The sequence below is a fragment of the Diadema antillarum genome, unplaced genomic scaffold, assembly GCF_040938485.1.
Source record: "Diadema antillarum isolate AM-2024a unplaced genomic scaffold, OU_Dant_1.0 seq00001832_RagTag, whole genome shotgun sequence".
Taxonomy (NCBI): domain Eukaryota; kingdom Metazoa; phylum Echinodermata; class Echinoidea; order Diadematoida; family Diadematidae; genus Diadema; species Diadema antillarum.
In genome coordinates, this window is record NW_027272505.1 from 207,639 (window position 1) to 219,492 (window position 11,854).

Sequence of the window (11,854 nt, forward strand, 5' to 3'; positions counted from 1 at the left end):
ATAAATGCCATAATCACTTGTACAGTTTGTAGTTGTCACTGTCCTTGATTGTGCAGTGTTTGTGTTCATACAACTGCCCAGTTGATGGCAAAACACCTTTAGCTTGTAATTTGTAATGGATTCGCTGAAGAGAAAATGTGATCTGTATATATAAGATGAAGTGACCTGTGAGTGATATTCCCATGAGATAAAAAAAGGATCAAAAGGATTATGTTAAAGCAGTGGAATTGCATGTGTAGTTGACAGAATTTCATAGATTCACCATCACCCAGTTGAGCCCATTCTTACCTGCATTGTATGTACCAAATGAGTGTATGTTACCAAAGAAAGTTTTGAGTTCTTGCACATATATGCCTAGCATGCTACCATGCAGTGTCTTAAAAAATTGCTTTACATGTGTTCTTAACGCCATTTCTCTTCAAGCGTCGTCCACTGTATTATAGTCTTCCAACCTCCAGGCTGGTTGGCACTGTGTGGTTCACTCTCACGACCACTTTAGCCTTTTGCATGTGTTGTTTAATGAGCACATCATTGTTCTTCTTCCTGTTCAAGACAGTTCACCTTTGGTGTATTGTACTGTTGGCTGGGGCATGGTGTGTATACATAGTCCATTCGCTGTAAAAATGCTACAGCGACTGGCCTGTGTATAGTTGGGTGTGGACATGTTTATGTATAGTGCATGTTAAAATACCATGGGTAACTATGTACATTTTCTACAGTGCAGCTAAAAACAACCCATTCCCATTTAGCCGAGTTGAATATCCTGCACCACTTGCTTAAACTGAGTTAAAGTGTACAGTTGAAAGCATCTTGGGGCAGATGTATAACATTGAAGCTGTGCGAACAATTTGACCGTGCACAAGAACAGTTGTCAGAATACAGTAGAAGAAGTGAATTTGCCAGAAGGCATTTTGCATTATTATATCAATTTGAATGTCAATTTCGATTCATAAAACCCAGACATATAGGCCAATCAAGGTTGTAAAAGATTATATGAATCACTGTTACAACAAACAAACAAAAAATACAGGACTTAAACATGAATAGCTTTTAGGGCCCCACAAGTAACAAGCCCCTCACTGGAAGAATATCAAGTAATACCACATATTTTGCATGTACACTGTACAATTGATCTTCTGTTTATGTAAGCTATATATGTTTTAGTGTACAAAACCCTCAACTTATTCTTACTTTGTGTTCATTATGCAATAAGGACACATGGATATGGAAAACACCCAAACAGATAGATAGATGAAATGAGAGAAAACGACATTACAATTATTGTGTGATCTAGACCTGTAAGAGATAGTTTTCATGATTTTACAAAAACGAATGAAATCAGGCTGTGTGCAAATATCATTCATAAATCACATTATATAGATGTTCATAAATCTTGGCAGATCCAAGCACGCCCGATGGGGACATAAAAGATGCAATTGACAGAGATTCAACCGAAGGACAACGATAAACATAGAGACGTTATAGAAACAAGATATATAAAATAATTTCTGTAATTATGGACCTACTACACGCATGGACCATTAAACAGATGTTTTTCTTTGATCCCATCATCTGATCACTACCGCCACCTGATTATGTGCATCTTAATGAAAACATTCAGAAGCTTGAACAATGACGACTGCATTAATCGTGCTTTGTCACTGAAAAAAAGAACCGTCTCCCCCGACACATCTCATCCGGCCTAATCTTGAATGTGATTCAGCAGGACTTCTACCATTCCGTAGAGCCTGAGTTTTCGCGGCGTTTTGTACTGGTTGGCAGTCGCACCTGTGTTCGCCAGAACATAGGTCTTGAGTTTGTCGAAAGTGTCGGGTTTCACGAGATGAATTCTAGGATGTGAAATCCCGTTGTCTCTGCGCATTCCTTCGTAAACGCTGTTTCGGCGACGCAATTCAGTGTCGATCTGTAAAGATCAAGGAGACATCAGATGCCAATGCTGTGAAATAAACTGTGTTTCTGTGATATGATTTTGTTCCTACCAAATCTTTGGTATATATGAATAAAACTGTAACTATCATTATCATCATCCACAATATCATCCCCACTTCTACTTAAAAAAAATAGTACATATTTTAAATGTCGATCGCAAAATGCAATATTTGTCCCCGCCGAACGAGTTCGAGCAGGGGACTATGAAACGGGCTCCGTACGTGTGTGTGTCCGTGTGTCCGTCCGTGTGTGCGTCCGTGTGTGATCAAAATCTTCAATTTGCTACTTCTCTGTCATTTATGAGCCAATTTTGATTCTGTTTGCTTTATATGATAGCACTACATGGGAGCTTTGAAACTTCAACACAGAATTTCAGTCGTGACCTTTGACCTTGACCTTTGACCTATATTGTACATTTTGCTACAAAATGCTACTCCTTCGCCATTTCTAACCCGATTTCGATTCCGTTTGCTTTATGTGATGGCACTAGGTGAGGGCTTCAAAACTTCTACACAGAATTTTGACCTTTGACTTCTTTGACCTTTGACCTTGATTTTTGACCTGTATTGTACATTTTGCTACAAAATGCTACTCCTTCGCCATTTCTAACCCGATTTCGATTCCGTTTACTTTATGTGATGGCACTAGGTGAGGGCTTCAAAACTTCTACACAGAATTTTGACCTTTGACTTCTTTGACCTTTGACATTGATTTTTTGACCTATATTGTACATTTTGCTACAAAATGCTACTCCTTCGCCATTTCTAACCCGATTTCGATTCCGTTTACTTTATGTGATGGCACTAGGTGAGGGCTTCAAAACCTCTACACAGAATTTTGACCTTTGACTTCTTTGACCTTTGACCTTGATTTTTTTGACCTGTATTGTACATTTTGCTACAAAATGCTACTCCTTCGCCATTTCTAACCCGATTTCGATTCCGTTTGCTTTATGTGATGGCACTAGGTGAGGGCTTCAACACTTCTACACAGAATTTTGACCTTTGACTTCTTTGACCTTTGACCTTGATTTTTTTGACCTGTATTGTACATTTTGCTACAAAATGCTACTCCTTCGCCATTTCTAACCCGATTTCGATTCCGTTTGCTTTATGTGATGGCACTAGGTGAGGGCTTCAACACTTCTACACAGAATTTTGACCTTTGACTTCTTTGACCTTTGACCTTGATTTTTTGACCTGTATTGTACATTTTGTTACAAAATGCTACTTCCGGCGGGGACATATATTACGCACCGTGTAATTTCTACTTTTCCTTGTTACATATGAAGTACTAAATAATACATTTATACTTTATATTATGTAAATCTTGTATTTTGCGGTAGCAGGAAATTCATTTCCCATGGTGTGTTTCCTATGATAGGGAGAGACATAATCTCCGTGCTATGCCCTATTTTCTTTGATCCTTCAAAACAAAATCAAGCAAATTAATCTATTTTTTTCTGAAAAAATATCAATTTTTAAATGGTATTGCATACAAGTGTGACTTTTAAAAGGTTGACGAATACGACCCGTTTTATGCTTTGGTCCTCTAAAAATGGCGCAGATGGGAATAACATTTTGCTGATTTATTTGCATTTTTCTTCAAACCTTAGTGATGTCTAGTTTGATTCTACCAATTTGATATAGTTACAGTGTCACACAAATTGGGGTCTGTTCACTGCGTATGCCATAAATAGTCCTTTAAAAAAATGTACAAATGTAAAATGATCAACTTGCCATAGATTTTTGCTCCTCGGTGAGTGTGATTTTTCCGTGCCCGTTTTCTTGTTTCACCTCTAGGAAGATGAGGTAGAACGGCATGACCTCATCAGGCTCGAACGCTGTGATAAAAAAGTAGCAAACAGTGATAAATTATCAGAATGGCAATAATGAGGATAATCCACTCATAATGCCGTCCAGCAACTGCAACTGAATATACTGAGAATTCTCTGTATTGCTATAACCCTCCCAACAAGCTTCGATCATCCAGTTCTCTTACATTTTTATGCAGGGACCTATAGCCTTTATGGGGTACTCGATCTTTCCAGCATTGAACCAAAAGTTTCGAATGATTTTCCTGTTATTATACTCTTCGCCAGTCATCCTCAGTAGAATCATGATTTTAGAATGTCTCTCTTAAATGAATATGTGTCTGTTTGACATGACATAAGAAAACGAAAATAAATCAAAATACTTTCTCTTCTGCTTCCGCTATATAAAACCTTGCATTGCCATAGAGCATAATATCTTTGACGAAGGAGGGTTGCTCTATAGAAATGTGCACTGTTACCATTATTGTTAGCAGTATAGTTGCATTGCGATAAACGAAATGAAAATGGAAATTAACGGCATTAAAATGATTAGAATCAGTTGTAATGATAATACAACTGAGAGATGCAATAGCGATGATTAATTGAATCACAAAGCACAATGTGAATGCTTCTCGATATGACCCTGTAAGATTGCCAGTGAATATGGCATCTGTGTGCTTTGTATCTGTACTCGTCACAATACATAGTGGTGACGAAACTTCGACGTATAGGTGACGCTCGCTGCATACTCGCGTTACCATCTATATACGACATGTTCAGTAACTTAATTGACAACACGCATTGATCTTTAAAGATCAGTGCCTTACAATGCTAATCATTTTGGAAGACACACATCTACCATATCAGTTCGAACAAACTTTTAAGGAACTGTGGTTCGTAGATGACAGGAAAAGGAAGTGAAGACTTGACTTAACTACCTAAAGATAAATCCGAGATATACGACAGTAAAATCTAATCATCTTGATTAATAGACACATAGTCTGAGAAAACATTAAAAGCGACCTGCTAGATAGGCCTACCATATTGCCTCTATCCTCAATATGAATTTCAATAGTATTACAAAAATTTATATTATATGTAATTATTTTTGTTATGTTTGCGTGTGTGTGTCTGTGTCTGTGTTTCAGTAATAAACCAAGTTTTGTCCAAATATAATTTGCCTAGTCGATCTGTATTACGAATCGAGTGCTTTTTCTTCTTAAAATAGTCACTTTCTGAGTTGCTTTTCAGTGTTCAAGGAGTAACATTTTCAGTCAATGTACAAGGTATTAAGTTAGTCATCGTTTAGGACTCCCTTGTAATAAATGAAACCATCTTGCAAGCAAGAGTAAGAAATGAATACTCATGACGGGTTTAGAAATCTACTATAGTTTATTGTTTGTTTGTTTGTTTGTTTTTCCCTCCGTGGATCCGAATGAACTCACCGGGGCTTGTCTCGGGGATGAGGGAACTCTCCGCTGCCGCATAATTGCAGACGGTCAGGCCGGGCCAGCGGGCAACTGCTGCGTAGATGCTTTCTCTTACGACTACCTCGGTCAACTTCTCGTATCGTACATTCAGCATCGTTCCCAACCTGTTGGTTGAAACGGACGGAAAAAGACGGCTAAAACATCGAAAATGTAAAATCACCCACTTTGCGAGGTGATCAGAACTCTGAAATGAATGGGTGGAGAAACACAAGACACGTATTACATAGAAGTGGTAATAGGTAAAACATGAGCTGACAAACTATCATGTCATATACAGTTGGCTGAAAGAAATGAAGTGGCAAGCAGTACGTGCTTTCTTGCGAACGGTGTCTGAATGTCTGACCTCTATGCAGGATGAAATGCTTTTGCGAAGCACTTAAAGCCAACTAGCACATTACAAGTCAAAATAAACACGTACATAATAATGTACTAATTACTGTCAGTACTGCCGATTTGTAACTTTCTTTCTTCCTGCAAAAAGCAGGGCAACATGATAATGACTCAAACAATGTGCAGAACATGCAGCAATTTTGTTCCATCGTTCCATAACTACACCCACCCTATGTTTTTCTTCGTCATGGGGATATCTATGGTTATTCAAAAGCATGCCTGTACAGTGACGGGGCGATCGTTAACCGCCCCGTTACTGTATACAGGCATGCTAACCTGGAAACATTGAACTGCACATTACTTGAATATGAGACCATTCTGAAGTAAATAATTTTCACACAACAATAGATATATAATGTACTCTTAAACTCTTAAATGAATCTCACAAGGATTGGAACAATCATCCCCCAGCATTCCCATTGATTCCCACTGATCAGTTACCAGCCATCCCCTTTAAATTGACAGCGTAGCCATTTCTCAGGTGATTTTCAAACTCGATAACTAAAAAACTTTCTGTAATTTACTGAACGTCTTTTTCATTGTTTACTCATTAGCATTTCAGAGAGCTGTGGAGTCGCACCCACGTGTATGGAGTTCGAGAATCTGTCAATCTTTCAGATGCAGATTGTGATGTTGTTTTGGCTAGTTCAATATCTTTGGAAGCAAAATGAAACTCTGAGGTCGTCTGTCTATCACTCAATTATATAGGCCTATCTACCTGTACAGGACCTCCAAGATGGGAGTTTTGCCATCGAAAGCGTCCACGCGAATGATGTCGCCCATACGATATCGGTAGAGACCGCTGAGTTGGGTGATGACGACCTCGTACTGCTTTCCAACTTCCAGCTCGTCGAGTAGGTAGGTCTTGGGCTGGTCTTTATCCCTGTACCACCACAACATCATCATATAGTGAGTGCCGTCCAAGGGCATTAATAATTCTACTTTCAGAATCACTTCAGATTATATTCATATATCTATATTTTCAAAAGCAAACGATACAATGCGGTAATGAAAGTAGGTCTACATGACAGACGTGGGCCATTTTACCTAGTGTCGAATTCGTGGGCATTTTTACTTAGTGTCGAACTCGTGGGCCTCGTTTGCCTAGTGTCGGACTCATATACATGCCTAGTGTCGAACTCATCACGCTCATGGGCTGCATAATTCGTGGTCTGTATGACTAATTGCGGACCTTTATTCAATGTCGAACTGTATGACTCGTCGGCGTCGATCTCGTGGGATGACCCCGAGTTCATTTCTCCATCGAGTCCCCTATGAAGAGCTGCGGATGTGCCACTTGTCATGCTCATCACCTAGTCCTTGGAAGGTAAAGTTTTTCCTTGTGTTCAAGTTACCTTCCAAAGAGGCCTATTTCTTGTTTTCAGCTCTGCAGCTCAAAAAACCCTCTTTACGTAGGCATTTGTCACGTTGTATGTGTCATCTTGAAATCAAAAATCGAGGACACAATGTTGAAATCAAACTCTCCATATCATACTCACGTATCTGCTAACTCGATGAATTCGAAGATGAGTTCAGTGCTGACAGGGTAATAGCCTCTTTGTTTCTTGGCGAACCAGACGGCCTGACCCAAAATGGCCTCGGATGATCCGTACACAAATGGAAGCAAAGGAATCCCTAAAAAGAAGGATGTAAAGGTGATGATATTTTGTGTGAGTACATGAAAATGACTCCACAACTGATGTTCAAATGAAACTGGATGGGAGATTTTGAATTATCAATGATGAACGATAATTTACGAATACTGGTACGAGTAATACATCAATAACTCGACAATTCTCTCACCCATAATTGCCAACACAGTTTTATCAGATTTGCTAATCATATACACTGCAAAGCAATGGCAATTAGAATTAAAATTTTATGAACTGTAAAGTTTCTATCTTTTAAAAATGATGACATTCTAGTTTTTGGAGTGGGGAATGATTGTAGTTACTAAATAATGATGAAGATAATTATGAAAACTTTGAGTAAGGCCAGTAGGGAATTATAAGGCAATCGCGTTGACGTCAATTTTTCTTCTGTAATGGCATAAACTACGCCGTTGTAACCGATTTGTGTGAAAACATGGGGAAAAGTTGCAAATTCCATAATTTTCTTATTCTTGTTTGTGTTCATCCTTGCATTTTAATAGTCTGCCATGATTTTAGGTGTCGGCCTCAAATCAGGTACGATCCTGCAGTCACCAGCGAATGATTTAAACTATCATAAGTATAGAGCTTTTTGGAGCTGGAATAAGCATGCAGCTCATTGGGACTCTAATCCCCGAGGACTCGAATCCCAGGGACTTCTAATTTGTTGGGCTGATCCAATGCCGACTGAGCATATTTTCTTTTCAATTCAATGCAATTCAATTCAATTCAATTCAATTCAATTCAGTTCAATGCAATTCTATTCTATTCTATTCAATTCTGTTCAATTCAGTTCAATTCCACTTTTCTATCTAACGAAAAGTAATACATAATACAAAGTATACATTTGCCAAAGCATATCGTTTAACAAATTGTGAGAAGTACAAGCCATAAAGTGTTATGCAAAATGCATGTACGAACACAAGAAACGATTACAAATAACATAAATAGAAAACAACCCACACTCTGCAATGTAACAAATGGTAACAAATCTTCTCAAAGCGAAGCTTGTAAAACGTGGATCACTTGAAAATCAAAATGTCAATAACGTACATTTTGCACAATTCATCTATGTACAGTTATAACATTATTTTGATAACTTAAATGATGCAAATGATAAAAGAAAAACGTATGGTAATTATGCTTATTTTTCTGTGCAGAGTATATAAAAACTTGAATAGATATAAAAACTTGAATAGATTTGAGCTCATTTTTTGAGACAGGATCATCATTGTTGGTATTGGATATTATTTTGATAACTGATATTTTAACATTTGTGTCTCCTATATGAGTCCTTTGCGGAGGCGTCCATTATGAGCTCCCTCGTGGAGACATGGTATATATTTAATATTCTTGTTTAATAGCTCTAAGGTCTATAATGTTTGTTTTATGTTAGTATTGTCTGGTGCAAATCATTTTTATAGGGCCCCAATTTTTTCTCTCTCTCTTTCTTTTTCTTTAAAAGAACAACAACGAAGATATCAGTCTTACAGCACAGACATTATTCATTTATCCATTATTATTACTTGTGTTTGGATTACCTGGTGCATACTTTGCCTCCATTGTGGGCCAGATCTTAGTATTATCAATGCCCACAACCATGGCCATGTCGGGCCAAATTCTCGTCATAATCCCCTTGAACCCCTTTTCAAACTCGCTTCGCAGTTGTCTGGCCCTCTCTCGGTCGCCTGAGCCCAAGGTGGCCTCCAGAGCCGCCCTGACGCCATCGTCGAGTTCGATGTCCTTGTGGATAGTCCCTCGCTCGATGTCGGAAACGATGTCCGGCCACCTTTGCTCCAGGATTTTCATCATGCTCTCCATGTAGTTCAAGAAGAAAAAGTAAAAAATGCCGATGGATGGCTCTCGAACAGCGAAGAGCACGTGGACGTAGCTCGCATCCTTCGTTTTACAAAAAAAAAAAAAAAAAATGGAATAAAACTAAACGTTACAGTGGTGGTTGTACGAATTTCTCATATTTACACAGTGTAGATATATCTTACGGTAGATCGAGTATTGAGTGCCTGTGACAGTGTTTCTTCGGCAAATCAGCTGCCTTAAAGCCATATGAGAATACACATTTGTAGATGGTCATTTAGTGTCAGACAGGCATGTAAGCAAACACGTTGACAGAAACAAAACCAAATAAAACAAAGCAAAGCAAAACGAATTGACCAAGAAACCGAGGTGGGGTGGGGGTCTCACGCTCTCCTGAAGTTCACCTCCCCCGCATACACGCCGTGCCAATTTGAACAAATTGAAATCATCTACCCATAGAATTACTAACAACCAAGTTTGATTTCAATCCCTTCACGGGTTTTCATGGGTTTCATGGGCTTTACAAGCGTTAGGGAAGAGTTGAGGTGCCTCATTGAATGACCTTGTAGGTATACCTCTTCGGTCCCGAGCTGGTTACAGTGCCAGGGAACCTCGCGCGAAGGTTGTGCCTAAGAGACAAGGTAGCTTTTTCTCATAGTCTAGTCCCTCGGCGGGAATTTATACCACTCTGTTCCGTGTTTTGTTTTGTTTTTGTCTGTTTTGTTTTGTTTTCTATTTCGATTTTACTTTTGACAAACGTTAATGGCTTCCTCAGTGGCCGACTGTAATTCTACTTTCAAAGTGACTCATTTCGTCGTTGCGAGTTATCGTGTATCTTCTCGGAGAGTTACAGTGCGTCAACATTATCAGTGGAAGTCGAAATTTATCTATCATACTATTGTGAATAATTTGATCTTATAATGACTGCGTAATGGCATTAGGAACTCACAATGATGGATTTTAAATTTTGCTTGAGCGAGCATTTTACAAGTTTTGCTATTCCTGCTGGGTAACAGGATTAATATGAAGGAGATCCGGGCACATTAAAATAAATAAATAAATCATTTTGTTAGAGGTGACCACGGAAAATCACCGCTTCTAACCGTACGCAAGTAAAAAAAATAATAATAATAATCCAGTCCTTAAAATGAAGGCCAGATTGCTATTAGATACATCTGTTTTCTAACCTTTAAGGAGCTGATCCCAAATGCCTCCGGCGGACTGCTGAAGACATCCAAGCGACGGCTGTCTTTGGGAGAAAAACAAACGAACGAGCTGACGTCAACTCCATTCTCTGCTTTCGTGACTCTAGGATGGGCATAGAAGCAAAATTCTTTCTGGAGGAAGCCGAGAGTCGGGCAGAGCTCGAACGCAAGTTTCGTCGTGCGACAAAACACGGCGTCCAGGAGGTGCAACTTCATCACGTGCGGGATGTATTTCGACTGACCGGTGGTGCCCGTTGTCCGGCAATAACTGTCCAGCGTTCGTGGCGTAATGATGCCCGACTCCCCTCTCATCGTCCGGTCCACGTAAAGCCTGTAATGCTCGTAGGAAGTCAGTGGATGGCGCCGTCGGAATTCCTCCATGGAACGAATCTCGCCGAGGCGGTGTTCCCTCCCGTAGACGGTGTCGGCATTTTCCCGCAGAATGTCAAGTAGAAACTTCTCCTGAGACTGGCGAGGATTTTTCCAGGACTCGCGCAGGAGCGCCATCTCCCGCCTACCACGGATGTAGCGACGAGTCACCTCGCAGATGTGGCGCAGAGTTGAGAGAATGTCGTCGTAAGGTGATGAGCGCATGCGCGAAACGAAGTGGAAGCCAGCAGCAAGAAGTATAAAGAAGGCTCCAAGAGCCACTGTTGGCAAAGGCACACACACAACCACACATTATCATATCGCAATTAGCCCAACCCTTGCAATAAGTCATTTGAAGTACTTCATTTCTGCACAGATTATTAAAAACGTCTTCTGCGTCGGAGTGCACGTGAGAATGCTGCAGAGTATACAAAATCATTTTTATTTGTAACTCGTTAGTACGAAAGGGCCCCAAAGTCGGAAATAACCAAGTCGTAAAAAGGGGAAAAGGAGCATTTGAAATCATATTTGTCAAAATTAGACCACACGGTCCAATAACCATTCTCCGTGAACCACCTGCCCATCCGAAATACCTTCTCGTTCTTAAACTATGTCTCATTCTTTGCCATATCAGAAAAAAAATATCTCTCTGGCACAATACACCAGTCTTTTGGTGTATTTGAATAAATGTTTGATATTTATGTTGACATTGAATGATTTTTTAATGGTACCATAACATAGTTATCATACATATACCAAGTTTTACTAACTATAAAGTACATTTTGCGACTGATGTTTGCAAGTAGTTTCTTACTGCCTCGTAGTCTCCCATTATATACTTAATCACAACCTATAACATTGTGGACAAGCATGTAATGTGTTAAAAATTGACCGACTCATTTCATGTTTGCACGATTCTTTGATATTGTTTTTATGGTTTAGAACAATACATAAACATATCTGAACTGACTGGATCTGAAGTGAATACTGAGTACATCCTCTTGCGTTGATATCCGCACGGATGTGTTGACTTTTGAAGCCCCTGTTCCACTTTGCCGGATAGGCCCCCCGTTCAGAAACGGGCAATATTTTGCTCATTCGTTGTTCAAATGGTCAATCCTTTGAACAAAGTGTTAAGTTTCCGTTTTAGAGGAGCATGCATGCACGTTCTAG

General features: G+C 39.4%; 1 protein-coding gene across 1 annotated transcript; it reads right to left on the bottom strand.

The window, feature by feature from the left end:
• Positions 1-1,702: 1,702 nt before the first annotated feature.
• Positions 1,703-10,906, bottom strand: LOC139712633 (uncharacterized). The gene is made up of 7 exons (XM_071624441.1): positions 10,295-10,906; positions 8,834-9,191; positions 7,143-7,278; positions 6,362-6,526; positions 5,209-5,357; positions 3,690-3,793; positions 1,703-1,924 (listed from the first exon to the last, which is right to left on the bottom strand). The coding sequence occupies exons 1-7, from the start codon at positions 10,904-10,906 to the stop codon at positions 1,703-1,705; spliced, it is 1,746 nt and encodes a 581-aa protein (XP_071480542.1).
• Between the last annotated feature and the right edge of the window lie 948 nt (positions 10,907-11,854).

Excerpts from the sequence above, each read along its gene's own strand:
- LOC139712633 (XM_071624441.1), bottom strand. The coding sequence starts at position 10,906 with ATGCGCTCATCACCTTACGACGACATTCTCTCAACTCTGCGCCACATC. Across the intron at positions 5,358-6,361 it reads ATCTTGGAGGTCCTGTACAG|GTTGGGAACGATGCTGAATG; the intron begins GTAGATAGGCCT and ends TTCAACCAACAG. Across the intron at positions 1,925-3,689 it reads CCGAGGAGCAAAAATCTATG|ATCGACACTGAATTGCGTCG; the intron begins GCAAGTTGATCA and ends TGATCTTTACAG.